This window comes from Triticum aestivum, chromosome 5B, assembly GCF_018294505.1.
Source record: "Triticum aestivum cultivar Chinese Spring chromosome 5B, IWGSC CS RefSeq v2.1, whole genome shotgun sequence".
Lineage (NCBI taxonomy): Eukaryota > Viridiplantae > Streptophyta > Magnoliopsida > Poales > Poaceae > Triticum > Triticum aestivum.
In genome coordinates this window covers 14,528,520-14,545,757 of record NC_057807.1, presented here as the reverse complement: position 1 = coordinate 14,545,757, position 17,238 = coordinate 14,528,520, and the positions used below count along the sequence as shown (strand labels likewise).

At 45.1% G+C, this 17,238-nt stretch overlaps 1 protein-coding gene across 4 annotated transcripts; it reads right to left on the bottom strand.

The window, feature by feature from the left end:
- Nucleotides 1-1,646: 1,646 nt before the first annotated feature.
- On the bottom strand, nucleotides 1,647-16,770 carry LOC123110137 (uncharacterized). Of its 4 annotated transcripts, none has more exons than XM_044530588.1 (4): nucleotides 16,585-16,755; nucleotides 15,900-16,075; nucleotides 6,516-6,634; nucleotides 1,647-3,453 (listed from the first exon to the last, which is right to left on the bottom strand). In XM_044530588.1, exons 3-4 carry the CDS (start codon nucleotides 6,554-6,556, stop codon nucleotides 1,776-1,778), a joined length of 1,719 nt encoding a protein of 572 aa, XP_044386523.1. In that variant the 5' UTR covers nucleotides 6,557-6,634; nucleotides 15,900-16,075; nucleotides 16,585-16,755; the 3' UTR covers nucleotides 1,647-1,775. The 4 variants fall into 4 exon arrangements, with proteins under 4 accessions (XP_044386523.1, XP_044386525.1, XP_044386522.1 ...); XM_044530590.1 differs by lacking the exon at nucleotides 16,585-16,755 and adding an exon at nucleotides 7,351-7,453 and having other exon boundaries at nucleotides 15,900-16,070; XM_044530587.1 differs by lacking the exon at nucleotides 15,900-16,075 and having other exon boundaries at nucleotides 16,585-16,770.
- Nucleotides 16,771-17,238: the final 468 nt, after the last annotated feature.

Below are 17,238 nucleotides of genomic sequence, written 5' to 3'. Positions count from 1 at the left end.
CGGCTCAAATACAAACCGGGACTAATGAGCTGAACATTAGACCCTTTTTCTACTAGTGGATCTTCGGGGGTGGTGCGCAGGCCACTGGCTTCGATCCCGACAAGACACAAAGCCAGGATGGCCGAGGGGTGTTCACGCCGTCCGCTGGCTACAATGAAGATCAGATGTCCTTCATGCGTGATCAGGTCGGCCTGGACCTGGACGGCTTCCCTCTCGACCATGAGTTTCCGAACGACTACGGGCTAGAGTAAGAGGACGAGTGAGACATCGAAGGGGAGCCACTGTTCGAGGACGAGCTCGCCAACCAAGCCTCCGGGCCGAAGCCGAAGCACAAGAGCAAGCGGACCAAGGCATACACGGCGGCCGAGGACAAGCTTCTTTGCGAGTGTTGGAGAGACATTGGGCAAGACCCCAAGATGGGCGCCGAACAAAAGGATTCAACCTTTTGAATTCATGTCCACCGTGAGTTCCATGAGCGCAAGAAGTTTCCGCCGTACCAAATAGTAAGCGCGAGCGGGTGGCTGTCCATTTCGAAGCGATGGAGGGTCATCCAACAAGAGTGCAACAAGTTTTGTGCCACTCTTAAGAGCGTCAAGGCCCACCCCGTGAGCGGCATTGGCATGCAAGACATGGTATTCTAGAAGGCCGCCCTCTTTTTGTGTCTTCAAATTTATGCTTGCGTGTTCGTTTGGATACCATTTTGCCAATATGCTTGCATGAAATACATTCGTAGGCATTTCATGCTTTGGAGGCATTCAAGGTCCAACACAATGGCAAGTGCTTCAACCTCTCCCATTGCTTTAGGGTGATCAAAGACGAGGAGAAGTTCAAGGCGCAATATGCCGCCCTCAAGTCGCATGGTGGGAAGCAAGCCGTGGAGGAGGTTGGGGACGGCGAGAAGGCTCGGCCACGGGGGAAGACCAACTTCAAGAAGGAGGACAAATGGGATGCGGCATCGATCGACTAGATCTCAACCGTGGAGGACATGATCACCGCGAAGGTCTCAAGGAAGGAGAAGCTCCGGAAAGAAAGGGAAGAGCAAATGAACGCCTTCATGGAGATCCAAAAGAGGAGGCTTGACATGAAGGCCGAGAAGCAAGCACGGATGCTTGAGATGAAGGCGGAGAAGCAAGCCAAGATGCTAGAGATCGAGGCCGCCAACGCCAAGACCAAGGCGAAAAAAGTGGCTCTCGCGAGCATGATGACTGGGGTGGAGATCATGAAGGTGGATCTCAACACCGTGTTGCTAAGGAAGAGGCCGTGGTTTGAGAAGATGCAGACCGACATGCTCAAGTTCGACGACAAGTGATCTATGACGGCTTGTGCCATATTTATTGTATGCCGGCAGGTGTGCTGCCATGACCACCGGGCCGCGATGGCGTGGTCGAACTCAAGTCCCACCCTTTTTTTTTGTGCTGGCATTGTGTGTTGGCCGGCTGGCAAGTGCGCCAGCATGAACTGTGGTGTTATTTTTTTGAAACCGGCATTGTATGGCGGCGCTGGCATGGTGCTGGCATGAGACATGGCCGCTCACATGATCCGCCGCGGACCTATTTTTTAAATGTTCATTGCGGACATGAAATGGATCGTCGCGTTGGGCGCACTGCCGACACAAATCTAAAACAAGGAGGACCGATGAAAATAAGTGGAGGCATGACACCTGTAACAATATATCTCGTTGCTACGCACGGGCATTTGTGCCAATACATTATTTATACAGTGATCTTACATGTGATGTTACATTTTGTACCGTGCAATACATAAATCATTTTATATTACAAGAATGCGCTGCATTCCTTCCAAAGTAAGGCAATACTATTGTACTTATAATATAGAGTATGGGATACATCACCTGTAAAGCAGAACATATGAAGTACAATCAACACATTATAGCAAATTCCAAAGCTCCTTCGCACTGTTGCAATTCCTGGGGAATCCTTGTGCAGGTTCATTGAACTGGACAACAAATTGAATACGGTAGAACATAGTAATGGCATGATGGACCAAAAAGTAGTTGTGTGTCCTCTCACTGCTGAAATCAATCGTTCAAAGGTCTGGCTTAGTGCAGTAAGTGCTTCTCTCCAACCAAGCCCGTGAACGAGCAGATACCTGAGTAGCAGCAACGCAGCTGCGGCTATCAGTAAGTCATTTGCCCAATGCCTCAGTAATTCCACAGCCAGCTTCCCTGGATCCTGCTTTCCATCAGCGGCTTGTACATCCAGCTTCCCCGGATCCTGCTTGTCATCAGCCGGTTGTTGCCCTGGCCAATGACTTAGCATGAACACAACGTAGTGGGCCAGGAGCCCTGAGACGGCACAGCAAGCAAATATTGTCGTGCACCAGCCGGGGCGCAGGGACTCACCAATCTTGGCCAGAAAAAGAGCTACCACTGCACCTAGAGAAATGCGCCATTCCCAGCTTTTATAAGTTTCCATCACCTGGTCGCTGACGGAGCCATGGTGAATACTGAACCAGATTAGCACAGCTGGGATAACCTCTGGCATGCAGAGGATAATCACTTCCTCACCCAGCGCCTCCGCGGCCACCGTGTGCGCTGTCACCAGCAGGAGTACAAGCAAGGTCTTGTGGAGCAACTCCGATGCCGGTGCAATGCCCGGGGAGACGTCAGTAGGCAGTCTCTTCATCATGGACGTCAGTGCTGCCAGCATAAAGCTCAGGAACAGGAGGAACTGGGAGATGGTGAACCTGTCAGTTGCATGCTCATCAAGTAGCAGCTCGTCCATCGCCCATAGCGCCCCGAACGTTATTATCCCGATCAACTCAAGCTGCAGAAATATTACCCTAGTGATCTTCTCATTGCTAGATTCTTCTGTATTCCTCGTCGATAAATTTTCTCCTTTACTGCCTTGGTTTGCCTCACAATGGCCATCATCACCTTCTTCTTTTATTTGTGAATAGAAGGTAACCGCGGCCTCTTCACGATCTTCACCTTCTTTTATTTGTGAACAGGAGATAACCGCGACCTCTTCACGATCTTCACCTTCTTTTATTTGTGAACAGGAGATAACCGCGGCCTCTTCACGATCTTCACCTTCTTTTATTTTTGAACAGGGGATAACCCCGGCCTCTTCACGATCTTCACCTCGACTATAGGGCTTCGAGTACAACCGTGACAGGGCATATATGAAAACAATGCCCATGACGGGGAACATGGTGAGCCATTTGAAGCTCCAGTTGATGTCCAGTAGTAGCACATAACAGGCAAGTACGGCAGCGCCGGTGTCCATGAAAATCAGGATGCTCGGAGGCATGAATGGCAGATTGGCTGCCATCATGAAGAATCTTAGAACCATGCAGGGGAAGCAAAGAGTCTCCAATATACCCGATTTCAACTCCACATCAGGATATGTACTTCGTAAATTGTCTAGGCTGCTTTCCAGTGTGAAGGCGAGAAACACAGACACCAAATCCAACGGCATACGCAGCTTTGTCCTGAAGCACACATGCATGGGAGACGATAATTAAATTCGGGGTCTTCTTTCGATTGCATGCGTGTGGTTTAGAAAACTACTATATCTAAAAGAAGAGTATTGTTTTGGGTCTTTTTTTCTTCTTTTTTTGGAAATGAAGGATTACCACCTGCCTCTGCATCATGCACACAACCACCATTATTTGTTTTGGGTCTATTTAATTGTGTGCTTGATATATACAGACTATTTCTAGCAGACACAAGTTTCACATGGTTTGATTTTCGGCCGCAAAAAGTGGATTTCGGCCGAATTTCATCCATCTCGGCCTGAGGCGAAAAGTATATTTAGGCTGAAATTTCTCAAATTTGGAAAATTTTGGTCAAATTTAAGTCAAATTGCAGTCAAAATTTGGTCAAATTTCAGCTGAAATTTTTGAAAATGGCCGAAATTCGGCCATCTCGGCCTAGGGCGAAAAAAAGCTCAAACCGAAAGTCAAAAATATAGCGGGTAGTTTGAGATAGGTATTCACAGGCAGGTAGTAAAAAACTAGATGTGTGTAATATAGCATAGATTAAAGGTGTATATTTTAAAGCTTCATTCAATGACGATTCCCATGATATATATAACACACATTTCACTAATATAAAATTGATGGCAAAAAATTCAGTGTCCGACTTATAAAGCCCGCGGAGGATGTTTTGAACGGGCATGCAAGCTTTATGGAGTGTACATCCCCACTAACTATATATGTCAGCATAGGGACACAAGCTCCATGCTGGAAAAAAAATTGGCAACACGCGTGGATGTGTGTTTTACCAGGGTTGAAATTTTTGTGATGGAATGAGATTTGTCGATGTCTTAGAAAGATCGATGTTCGAAACCCCTCGTGTCGCCGTCTCTCTCGCGATACGGGGGGCGATAACCACGTGCCGCCGAAGTCCCCTCCCTCCTCCTTCTTCTCGCGCTGCTACTGGTGAAGCCCGGGCAGGCTCCAATGACGGTGGCAGCAGGGCGGTTACGTCTGTTCTCCCAACCCCATGAAGTGGTGGTGGCGGGCGCGCACTCCCGATCTACGTGCATCAGCGGCTGGATAAGGCGGCGGTCCTTGGTGGGCGCTGGACAGAGGCCGGCGACACCGAGGGATCAGGCGTGTGGCGGGGGCAGAGCTTTGGCGGCTGGAGCTAGCGGTCCTGTTCTGGGTGTCGCCAGCGAGCGGTTGCCTGCGTGGTCGTCCTCGCCTCGGGTAGTGTAATACATGCTGCTTGCGGCAGCTGTGGTAGTAGTGGATGGCACTGCAGGCTGTCTTCCCGGTGGTGGCATCAGTACGAGAGCGGATCTGCTCCATTCCCAAGCCATGCATGTGCATGATGTGCCAAAGGGCCGAACTTTCCCACGTCTGCTCACTATTGAGGGTTAATTCGTCGGCAGGAGGGCCACATGACTTCAACATTACCTCCGTCGGGTGGTCGTGCGCTACCGGGATCTTGCCTTTACTCGAGAGGAGCAAGGGCGGGTTAGGGTGGGAAGGGGGTTGTGGACCTTGGGACTGTACAGCGGTGGGGAAGGAGGTGCCTTCCCGCCCTCTCTTTTGTCGTCTTGGTTGCAAGTATGGGCCAGGGATGGAGTTGGAGCCATGGATGCCAAGGCAGCAGCCTTGGTGGTGGGAGACGAGGTGCTTGTGAGCACAGCTCATGGCTTGGGTATTAGATTTAGTGCCATCGCCATGCGGGCGGCATGGTGGCCATTGTGCGACGCTTGGTGCCATCAGTGCGGCGATCCTTCGTGGCCCGTTGTACTATGTTTAAGAGGAGAAGTGCTTGCCAGTGTGAAAACCTTCTCTGGCTCTGTCAGGACGATGAAGGCACCCTTGCCGTGTGTGCCTGTGTTGTGTTCCGTGTTGAATGGTTAGGGTTATATGATCGTTGATTTATACATAAAGTCGGACTCAACCCTTTTTGGGTAAAAAAAACGATGTTCCAAAACTAGTTCTTTGAAAGAGTTTGAAGTATTTTTTTTGCCCACACTTCATGAGTGTCATTTCATCATAAAATATTGCATGTAGGTGAAACGCACATCAATGTTTGTAGCCAAAAATTTTAGATTTAAATATTATTAATTTTTACTATTCGTCACGAGTTACCGGTCATCGGAGGCAGGTTTTTTTTTCTCGGCCAGTATTTTTGAAATCGGTCAAAAACCAGCACTTTCGCTACCCCCCGAAAAAAATTGAATACCGAACTAAAATTTTGAATTTAACGTCTAGGTTAGGTCAACTAGCCCCGTATGGCTATCTAGACAGAGTCCATCTCTTATGTGGTGGTAATGCTCTTGCTGTAGCTTTGGCATGTTCGAGGATGGAAACCTAGTTTGGGCAACGTAGGTTGGTAATGCTCTTGTTGTAGCTTTGGCGGGTTGGAGGTTCCAAACCTAGTTTTGGCAATGTGTTTTTTAATAATTGTTTTGCCGTTTACAGAAAAAGTAGCAAGGCAGTGCGGGATGGGTTGTTGGCACCCGCAAGCTCACAAATGTCGGAAAGCCTAGCCGACCAGTAGAACAAGCACAACGTTATGTCAAATGATGCTTTGAAGCGAGAAAATTCAAAATTGAAAATGATGCTCTGAAGCAAGGATATATATTGAAGCAGGAAAATTCAAAATTCATATGAAAAATTCGGTCAAAAAAATCCGAAAATTCTGAGATTATCCGGAAACCGGGTTTTTTCTATAGCTACCGAAAACAAATCAGAATAAAAAAAAGCCTTGATCTGAGGTCAAGTGAGCTGGGGCTCACAAGAGCACTTTCGCTCGTCTATGAATATTTTTCTTATGAGAATGTCCGGTCTATCAGCTGGTTGGTATATGTACTTGGAAGCCCCATTAGAACCCAAGTAGAATAAAGAACAACTGAGCCATACGGGCGAGCTCATATCGGCTGTATTTGGTACCGCGGTGGAATTTTATAATAGTTTTATCAGATATATAACAAGTTAGTTAGAAACATAGACTTTTAGATGCAACTGAAAAAATCTCATTGGAATAGTGAAAGAATTAAAACTAACCGAAATACAAACTGAGCGGAGCTTACTTGAACTGGGAAACAGATTGCTCATGTTGACCTTGACCCATTAGTTATGTCGACGTCCCTTCGCAGCGTGCGTCCAACTTGTTGCTGCCACGTCGTCCGTTAGATCTGGACTCTTAGATCTGCACCGGAATACTAGACTGTAAACCAGTCACTGATGATCGTACATGGCGACACATCTTTTAGGAAAATAGGACCGTCGTCTCTTAAATATTGGTACAACTATTGCATTTATGTCGACTCGACAATGTCCAAAGAGCCGTTAACGCCTGATTAAGTCAAGCTGCTAAAAACAGAACCAAAGCAAATCAATTTGGTTTGTCATCGACTGGACATCTAAGGAACGGAGCCGCATCGCTGCCTTCTCATGCGGCAACCCCTCCTAGATGTCACCGTTGGCTTTTGCGTTGAGAGATCTTCGAAACTAGATCCTATACCCATATGTTTCAACTAATTTTGCATCGGTAATCTCCAGATTATTGTCACCTAGTCTTAGGATTATGAGCCACTTAGTTGCTAGATTAAATTAAGTAGGTTGCTAGATTACTGAGTGTTAATATATGCGAGTAGAAGACTTGCTTCATGGTACTTGCATGTGTTGATGATACTCTTTCCTGTTGTTAAGACATGAATATTTACTCTCTAGTTTTACAAAGCATTGCAATGTCTAAAAATCATAAAATACTAATGTTAAGTGACTATACACAATTATTGTCACAACCATTTACTTATAATACGACAACTGTCTTAACATAATTTGCGAACTGGAGATGACGAAATGAATACGTTGAAACATACTAACATGTGTTTTCTTAAGGCTGCATCGAAATGAACTCACCGGTGTAAACGGCTCATTAATCATATTAACGCCTTGTGAGATACGTCATTTGAAATTCAAATTTATCTGTTCATGTGATGATGCTAGCATGTGGCGGAAATTCCTGCATGCATCTTGCCTCACTATAAGTGAAAATTACCATTGACAAGGCGCCCGGGAGCAAAAGTGCACACATATGTTAAGTAAATTTTTGTACACATTGTACTAAAAGTGAGAATCAAATTCCAATTTAATTATTTAAGTAAATACCAAAGATACTAATGTTCTAATGTTCTACAAAACAAAAAATAACACAAAAAAGTAACCCAAGAAAAGTAAAACTAAATGCTCTAATGTACTAGAGAAACAACCGTATCTATGTGGAAATAGTGATCAAGGAAACCATCAGTGAAAGAAGAATTAATAATACCAAGTAGTGAATCATTGTGTTGTATCATTGGCATGTACTATAACTTGCACACCTTATGCTTAGTTAGTAAAGGACAAATTTACTAATACCGTTTGATGCACATAAATTATAGTTTATATCATTGCGTATTCGGGGATTGATACTAAATTAGTCGGGTCATTTCAAACTTGCATCAACTTTGAACAATTAATGATATATTCATATATAGGTTCTTGAAATACCATACTGCGGGAGCCGAAAAAGGCCCCCGCGTCGTCTAGCTTAGGCGACACGGGCGGCGACTCGGTCCCCCGCCGCCAGCAGCTCCCTCCACCTGCTCCTCCCCCCTTGCCGCCGCCGGTGGCCACCTCCGGGCAAAGCCCGTGTGGTGGTGGCGGCGGTGGGGCCTTCTCCGTTGCTCAGCTCTCTTTTGGTGGGAGATTCGGCTGGCGGCGCTCGATCCAGTTGCCGGCGGCGCGATGCGCAGTGGGGGTCGACAGCTGCCGGCGCGGCGGCTTCGCGCATCTCTGGTAGGGCTGTGGCGGCGGTTGTGAGGAGGAGGCGGGTGGGGAGGGCTGGATTTGGTCGGACTCGGCCGGATCTGGCTTCTCCTGTCCGTCGGCGGGTGCAGGGCTCCATGGCTGCTGCGGATGGAGTGGAGGGCGCCGGGGCAGCGGCCCCGGGCTCGATGTTGCTGGTTCTTGCCGGTAGGGAGCCGTGGTGCATGGATCTGGCGGTTACTGCGCGGATCCATGGCCGGTGGTGGTGTTTCGGCCGACGTAGCGAGAGGTGCTGCGGAGGACGTGACGCGAGATGCAGATTGGTGGGCTTCGATCAGGGCGTTTGCGACATGCTGCATGCTCCGGCCATCTTGGCGCTCCGGTGCCCAGATCTGGTCGTGCAACCTCGCCATTCTCGGGTTTGTGGATGAGCTCTAGGCGAAAGCCTTGCCCGACCTCGGTTGGTGCCGGCAACGGTGGCACCTCGGTGCCATTTTCCTCGTTGGAGGCGTGGTCGTGGAGCTTCTTTCCACCCCATGGCGGATGGGCTCTCCGGGAGAAATCCCTAGCTCTGATCTCTCGGAGCGGGCGACGATGGCAGCTACGTCGCATTCTCCTTGGAGGCGTCGTCTTGGAGAGCCAGATGCAGATGTTTGTGTTGTTCATGTCGTTGAGGTTGGTGGATGTCGGGGCGGCGGCCCCGAATGTTTGATGTTTGTGCGTCGAGGCGGCGGCCTCGGGAACCATGGGTGGAAGCGGCTCCACGAGAAGGGGAAACATCTCAACATGGCTTGGGTGGCAATTCTGTGTCGCTAGTGTGGCGGGGTTGTCGGCTCGGTCGACGCGTCACAGAGGGGGCGGTCTGACTTTACGTCGGGGCAGCGGCCCCGGATGAGTTGGTGCGGCGGTCGTGGTCTGCGGGTGGTTGCCCTGTTCAGCTTTGACTGTGGGTGACTAAGCCGTGCGACGTTGCAGCTCGAGGGCGAGCGGTGGTATGTCGGGATGGCGGTCCCGGAAGGTGGTATGTTGGTGGAATATGCAGGGCATAACGGAGCAGCGGAGGTCGAGGCGGCGGCTTCGGGAGTTCGGCAACATCGATTGCGTTCACCTCGTGTCGCTTGGGTGGCGAGGTTGCTCTTGATTTTGTTGGCGGCGTCTCAAGCGTCGTGTTTGGTGGCTGCACACACCTTCACCTTGTGGGAGCGTCCCAGGTCTGCTCCTCTCATAGCAGTCGTGGCTTCTTTTCTCCGTCAACGGTGGGTTCATATGTGTGTATGGTGGTAGTGTGCGGCCTTGTGGTGTGGCGTATCGGGTTGGCTTGGCCATGTGATGCGTGGGGCTTGGCCCTGTTTGTATCGGTTTTTGCCCGGTTTTCCGTAATTAACCGGGCAACCTTCTTCTTAATTAATGAAACGGGCAAAGCTTTTGCCTCGTGTTTCGAAAAAAAACTTTGAACAATTTGGTATTTACTAATACCATGAGGAAATGTTTGGTATTTACTTTGTATTTACCAAAGTATTATAACCAATTTTACCGAAAAGCCAAATTTACCAAATAAAATAAAAAGAATTGACCCAATAGACCTACAAGTAACCACTGCACACCTAGCTAGCGATTTTTTTGTAGCTACAGTGCTAGTTAAAATTCTTGATTCTAATAACTCAAGCAAACTGAGAACTCTATGTTTCCAACCGCACTAGTACATTTCTTCGCTCCTCTATCTCCACTAGTGATGGCGAAAAACACAAGGAACTCCCGATGCAAAATTGCCACCCTCCTTGAGTATCTACTAGTCCTCGGAGATAAACGGTGATAGAAATGCACATGAATGAGTGCTCCTAGAGATGGAGGAGATTGAAATCATGCAACTTGAACTCTCCACGTCTATGTGTACTTCCGTCAACTTAACACCTACAATTATTGGAATGGATTCCAAGCATGCTGCTAGACCTCTCTTATATCCGGTTTCATTGGAGGAAGACTATTAGACAGCCGATAACATTGTTCCTATGCTAGACCACAGGTTGCGGGAGAGGCGTTGTGGGGGCGAACCATGTCAGAGCCGAACTATGATCTTGCCTCGCAGATTAAAAGGAGGGGTTAAGGAGAGGAGGGGAAAGGTTGAAAAGGCGTGTTTGGTGGATGAGTGACAACTAAAGACGTGTTGGAGCTTGGATTCTCCTTGCTGGAAGAGGAGAATGCAGGCTCTGAAGTATCTTTGACATAAAAGGAGCAGGTACACTAAGACTGGGGAGGAATTAAGGACCCTATTGGGTACATAATCAAACGGATTTTACATTATCTGGATAGGGGAGCGGGAAATAATTACAATGAATATAAATGATATTTGTTTAGAAATCATCCTGGAGTGGTTTGATAGGAATGGGAATATTCTCCTACTCCCCTTACCCGCTCCCCGTGTGATTCCGGTAAAACATGATTGGTGGATAACTTTAGTGAGCTAACTTATGTATGCAACTTAGACCCATGTAGAAAAACATAACTCTACCCAATCGATCCATGTTAGAAAAAGAGTTTTTGGTAAGAGTTCTTTTTTTTTTAAGTCACTAGGAATTCTGTTAGAAATAAGCATGCAATTAATCTTGGTTGGATGGTGACGTGCACCAGACATACATTAAAGTGGTTTATCGAAAAAACGTCTAATAATCGTTTTTCCAGAAGCTCAGTTTTCCAATTTTACGGACATTGAGATTTACATATCTATAAATTTTTGTTACTCTACCACCAAGGCAAGGTTACACGGGAGATTGAAAATATGCGAATTATTCAAATTTTACGGCATGTTAATCCAGTTTAGAATTATCTTTTTGCTGAACGCACAATACATTTAATTAAAGAAAGTAAGAGTTATGTACATGACATCCAGTTTATTACTTCCTAACCATTATATATTATCGCCTAAATATTGAAATTGTCTTATTGACCTTGATATAATCAAAGGCATGGCTTATGGCTTTATCAAGCTCACAACTTGTCAGTTCCATTGTTGTGACTCTCTGGGCTTCACGATCTGGTTATTAGTGGCTTTGCCTTGAGGCACTCACCCGGCAAGATTGTGCTCCCTCCGTCCCATAATATAAGAGCGTTTTTGACATGGGAGTAGTTGTTAGGGTATATTTGGCATCCGTGTATTTGATAGTATAGGATTTATATTTATCCTCCTACCTTTTTCTCTACAGGTGCTTCTTCCCTGAATAAATATACACAATATACATTCATCCACAGGCCTCATCAATACAACAACGATTCCACCAATTCAGCCTCTTTCTATTGTCATATGATATATACCACAAGCTTCTAGACCTAACTCCACCTCACCTTCTAAGACCCCCTGCCCATAGGGAGATCGATCTCCATGACATTCAGTTGGGGTTGTCCAACCCGTACCTATGGTTTGTCTACCGATCGTGTTGATCAGCCACCTCATAGTACTTTCCCCAATCTGTTGCTCATGGCATTTTCTCTGTTGTTGGTCTATTGACTCATGTTACTTTTTTATCAGTTTAAGATTGGTTTGCGTCACCGGCCAACAATCAGCCCTCCTCGTCGTTATTGCCTGATGTTAGGGTTTACCACACTGCCCTCTTCTTCAACTATGTGGTCAGGCATGCTTCATGGCAATCTAGGGGATGCCCATCATCCGCACATCTATCTCCGCCACTATGGATCTGCTCTTATCAGGACTCATTTGTCGCCATCGTCGGTGTCATTCTTCCCCTCCCCCCACCCCATCAAAAGCTTGTGTGCTCTGTCAATCATCCGAGAATGCATGGCACACTCCACCCTCAGCACTCGGCCAATGTGATCGGTCATTTGCAAGAAGCTCAATAGAATCCCAGAAAACCGTCATGAAGTATGTGCTCACCTACATCGAGAAATATCGGGATGCTCTAGCATAGCCCCTTTGGGCCGCAGTGCCGCTTCCCCATTGTCCTCGCTACCGGCAATGGAGTGCCTTGTCCGGTGTGTAAATCGCTAGTTCCCTTCCCCATCAAATTGAGTCGGAGCTAAAGCTAAGTTGCTCCTTTGGACATACTGCCGCCGCACGCACTCTATATCGCCATCCCCGCACACCGGCATCTAGCATGGCACCCACTGTGCTGCCTCTGTAGGCGCAGCACCCCTTCATCCAGTCATGGTCTACATTACATCGTTGGGTTCTTGCATCCCCACTTCGAGTACCATTGTCACGCTTCTATAGGAGATCGATCCGGTTGCTTCAGTGTTCCATTGGTTCCTTGGACAACACCTTTGTGTTTTTCTAGTACATGCCCATCACTACCGTCACCGTCTCTTCCACCACTACTTTGTCTACTCTAATAATCATGCGAAGCAACACCACCTTCTACCAAGTCGCCATTATTGATCGCGACTGTAATCTCTTCAACTGGCACACATTTTTTCTAGGTCCCCACCTACGCACGGCCGATATTGGCAACACAGACACATTGATTCGTCTCCGACGTGTCCCTAAGCCCGGGAAACCCGATGTGGTGCCTCCTCTATGACGGCTTTGACAACATCATCTTCGGTAACGATGACCTCCTAGATGAGTTCCTTCATTTCCTAATCATTTTATTTGTGGCGCAACTTTGCATTTTTGGATCTATGGTGCATCCTTGCACCCGCTGCTCGACATGGTGCTACCTTGACACGGGCAACTCTGACCTCATATCGACCACAAAGCACATCGCTCGACTACCTTGACCACGACTACACCACCCAAAGCACTCGGCTACCTCGACATCTAGAAAAGGCCTATAGTCTTGCTTGAGCAAACTCGTGGGCTTCCACTCTTTTCACAGTCGGCACACCAACTGTTTTGATTATCGTGGGATGTTATCGTCGGCTTACAAACTTTGGCATCTTTTCTAGTCTCACTGTCTACTCTGCTACTACTGTGACTGCTTGGGGATTTAGAGTATGTTTGACATACTTCCGCTTCGGTACAACCCACCTAAACACATCAACGGTGGAGATCTCTTCATACCCCTTCATAATAAAGGATAGGATGGACTTTCTCAAGAATACGTCATCCGCTAATACGGAAGAAGCGCCTCACCTACAGCAATGGGCCGGCCCATTAGCACGCTTACGACTGAAAGATAAAAGAAGTAAAATACACAATTATCAGGGATCGAACACTGCACTCCAAGGTATTGGTCAAGAGTGCTATACAATCGGCCTAACATCATGTACATGATGGGTAGCAGGCCGCAACATACTTGAGGGTGAACGACGCAGTTTCCCATTGATTTTTCCGGAATTTACTGTTTTTGTTTTATAAAACCGGATTTTATTCCTTTTATATTCTATTTTTACTTTTATTTTATTTCCTTTTACCATTTTTCTCAGATGCTTGAACTTTTAAAATTTGAAAAATCGTGATCTTTTTCTCAAATTTCTGAATCTTTTTGACTTCTCGAACTGTTTTTGCAAATCTATAAAAAAAATCAAAATTAATCATTTTATTTTCAAATTCATGAATGCTTGGGGCAGCCCAACAGGTGGCCCACGGGAGCAATGTCGTCACCAAATTGGGCCAAGGTCTAAGCTTTTTTTTGCTTTTTTTCTTTTTTTCTTTTTCATTTTTCCTTTATTTTTCTTAATTAATTTTCTCCTTTTTGAAAATTATTATTCTTTTTGAATTCCGTTCAAAAAATTGAAATATAGTTTGGAATACCCAAAAATGTTCTTAGAATTGTTCCTGTTTTGATTTTTATATTCATAAATCTAATTGTGTTTCGTAAAAAGTTGATAAAGTGTGTGGTTTGCAATTTGTGGTCAAACTTTTCATCTATTGTTGGGATTTTTTTTATTTTTTTGAAAATAAGCGTTCATGTTTGTAAAATTTTCATACACAATTTGATATTGCCAAATTGTTGATAAATTTTAAGAAATGGTTAGTAGAAAAAATGTTCATGTTGATTGGTAATGACCAAAATTGCAAATAACAGAAGCACTCAAATTATAGATAACTACATGCTCACGGACACACCCGTTTGGCCTTGTCTGGCACACTCCTCTCAACTCATATTTTTTGAACTATGGATAAATGACCCGAACTTTTGCAAGCAGGTGGGCATGCTCGTGTAGTTGTGTAAAGCATTCATGCTAGGTTTAAACAAATTCTAACATCGTATGCACATTGCGACACTTCCGGCCAATTATCGGCCTTTTTCACCGTGAAAACTCCAGAAAATGCAAAACTTGATGAAAACCCACACGACTTGCCATGGTGCCTTGAGTTGGTCATAAAAGGTCATGAAAAAAATTGGGATCATTTCAACGATGTACAACGTGCTCTCAGACAGAGCCTTCTGGCATATCCGAACACCCTCCGTTCAACATGGTCTACGTTTGGACATCCTTGAAATGATCCCAACTTTTGTAAGTTAGTAGTAACGCCCATGACACGCATACATGCCAGGTTTGAACAATTTCGACACTGTATGCAAGTTTTGACACATCCGACCATTTACCTGCCTTTTTTGATTGAGAAAACTCCAGAAAATGCAAAGCTCGCCGAAAACCAAAAAAACTTGACATGGTGCCTTCAATTGTTCATACAAGGCCATGTAAGAAATTAGAGTCATTTCAAGGATGTCAAAGAAACAACGTGCTCTTAGAGGGACCCTTATGGCCTACTTGAACATATTCCATTGCACATAAACATAATGTCCTTGTTTTCAAAATTCTTCACTTCTATAAAAATATTCGGAAATTTAAAAAATGCTCGCAAACTAAAAGATTGCTCAGATATTTCAAAAAATGTTCTTATTTTAAAAATTTGTTTGCAAATTCCAAGAATGTCCGGCAAAGTTTGAAAAATGTTTGGGGATTTCAAAAAAATGTCCTTGTTATGAATTTTTTTTGCAAACTAAAAAATGTTCAAGGAATTTCAGAAAATGTTATTGTTTTCAAAAAAATCACAAATTGAAATTTTTCATGTTGAAAAACTGTTTGTAAATTCACCTAAAATTGAGGAACTTAAAAAAATATCAGATTTTCAAGAAAGTATTCGTTATATTGAAAATGAGCTAGTTTTCAATTTTTGTTCCAGTTTTTTAAAAATGTTCAAAATTTCCAATAATGTTTGGGGTTTTTAAAACATGTATAGAAATTTGAAGTTTTATTCACATTTGTTTGTTCTGAAACCTGTTTGTTTTTTCCAAAATGTTGGCAAATAATTCAAAATTCTGGACGGTGCAGCAAAGAATACTGATACTGTAGATATGCCGTTAGTTTAAATTCTTAACCAATTTGGGCTTCAGTTAGTCATGGCCGGCCGTTGGTCGTAGTGGCTATCCGCACTCTGCACTATGTTTTAGTCCCGAGTTCGATTCTAGCCAACATCGCTTTCTTTCTGCTATTTTTCTCGCGCTATAAACACAGCTTCGGTGTCGTTGAGTGGGCCGGCCCAGTTCCCTGTCACCTCTCTGTGTATACGGCTATATGTATTCGAGGGGATTCAAGTTGCCCTTTATACGTTTTGCGAGGGGGGAGATCCATATTCCTTCTTCTACTTTCTCTCTAATGGTGAGGGGGGGGGGGGGGGGGGCTTCTTTTTCCTCAATACAGATTAACACATATACTTGATTGTTGTGTACCGGAAGTAGAGGAAAGTTGTGGGGTCTTACCGTGAACGTTGATGCTCGAGGGCACCAAACCGTCGACGCTACACGATTAAAACTAATTTTGACCGTTAAGGAATCTGTACTGTTCAAGGGAAGTTGGTCGTTGTACATTCGCATTCGCCACCACCCCTCGCATGTTTGGTTTTCCGATCGTGGATGCCCCCTCCCCCCAACTCCTCCTGTATAAACTCAACAAAATTAACTGAACATTTTCTTGGTGTTCCACGACATATACCCAAATCATATCAAATGTTACCAAAACCTCAGATAAATCCAATATTTCCTTGCCTTCCCTTATCCAGACCCAAAACAAATCAATTCTAATGGAAATCTAGAATATAGTTGGTCTGAGATATATATTTGTCAACCATGATTGATATAGAACCACTAATCTATTCTCGGCTTCAGGCCATCCACCATGGAAGCCGCTCCCGGATACGCAGAACGGAACACAATAAAGTTCAAGGGCGACTGTGCTCTGTGCTAGAACAAGTTAGCTAACTAGCAATAACCATCATCTTACTCTGTTTTCATTACTTTTGTGTTGAGGCAAATATACAAGCACAAAACTACAGTAACTAGCGGCACAGGAAAACATAATAACAATGAAAAAAGATGAACACGCCCCTTGGGATCAAACGATAACAAAGAGTTCATAGTTAACAAAAGTAAACCGGGCCACATATACCTTATCCTATTGTTGCTGATGATTATCCTGCGGCAACGATTTGCTTTTGCGTCCTAGGAAAATACTCCTGTTTGGCGGGGCTAAACAGGAACTCTTGTAAGCATATATAGAGAAGATAGAGAAGAAGACGCAACGCATAGGATAGAGCTTTGCTACACGCACGGACATATGACAACGGAGTTTTATGGGGAAGCATAGCTGGGACCTTCTGATTGGAAGAAAGAATGATGAGGGGCCCACACCCCTGAAAATCAGGGGCGGTGAAGATTAGTTAACGAATAAACCCCCGTAATAGGCCGTAATAGTCCGTTGGTTTAGAATTTTCGCATAGGATACATCTCACTGTGCTACTGGTTCTCTTTATTTATTGGGCCCACCATGTTACGAACTTTCTGCCAGGATACGTGTGACTTTAAAATTTTTACCACGAGGCTGTAGAGTGGAACAAATATATTTCACCTAGGGTTGTGGTATTCATCACCTAGGATGTAGAATAGTTATTCTTCACCCGCTCTATTTTAACATCGCTGCATTTTATTTGTATGTTCCATCAAATTTTTCATGTCGACAGCCAAACAAGAGCATAAGAAAATATATATTGTGTTACATAAAATAATGAATGTAAAAACATAAGTAAAAATTCCTCCATTGCTT

Excerpts from the sequence above, each read along its gene's own strand:
- LOC123110137 (XM_044530587.1), bottom strand. The coding sequence starts at position 6,556 with ATGGGTCAAGGTCAACATGAGCAATCTGTTTCCCAGTTCAA. Across the intron at positions 3,454-6,515 it reads CAATCTGTTTCCCAGTTCAA|GACAAAGCTGCGTATGCCGT; the intron begins GTAAGCTCCGCT and ends TGTGTGCTTCAG.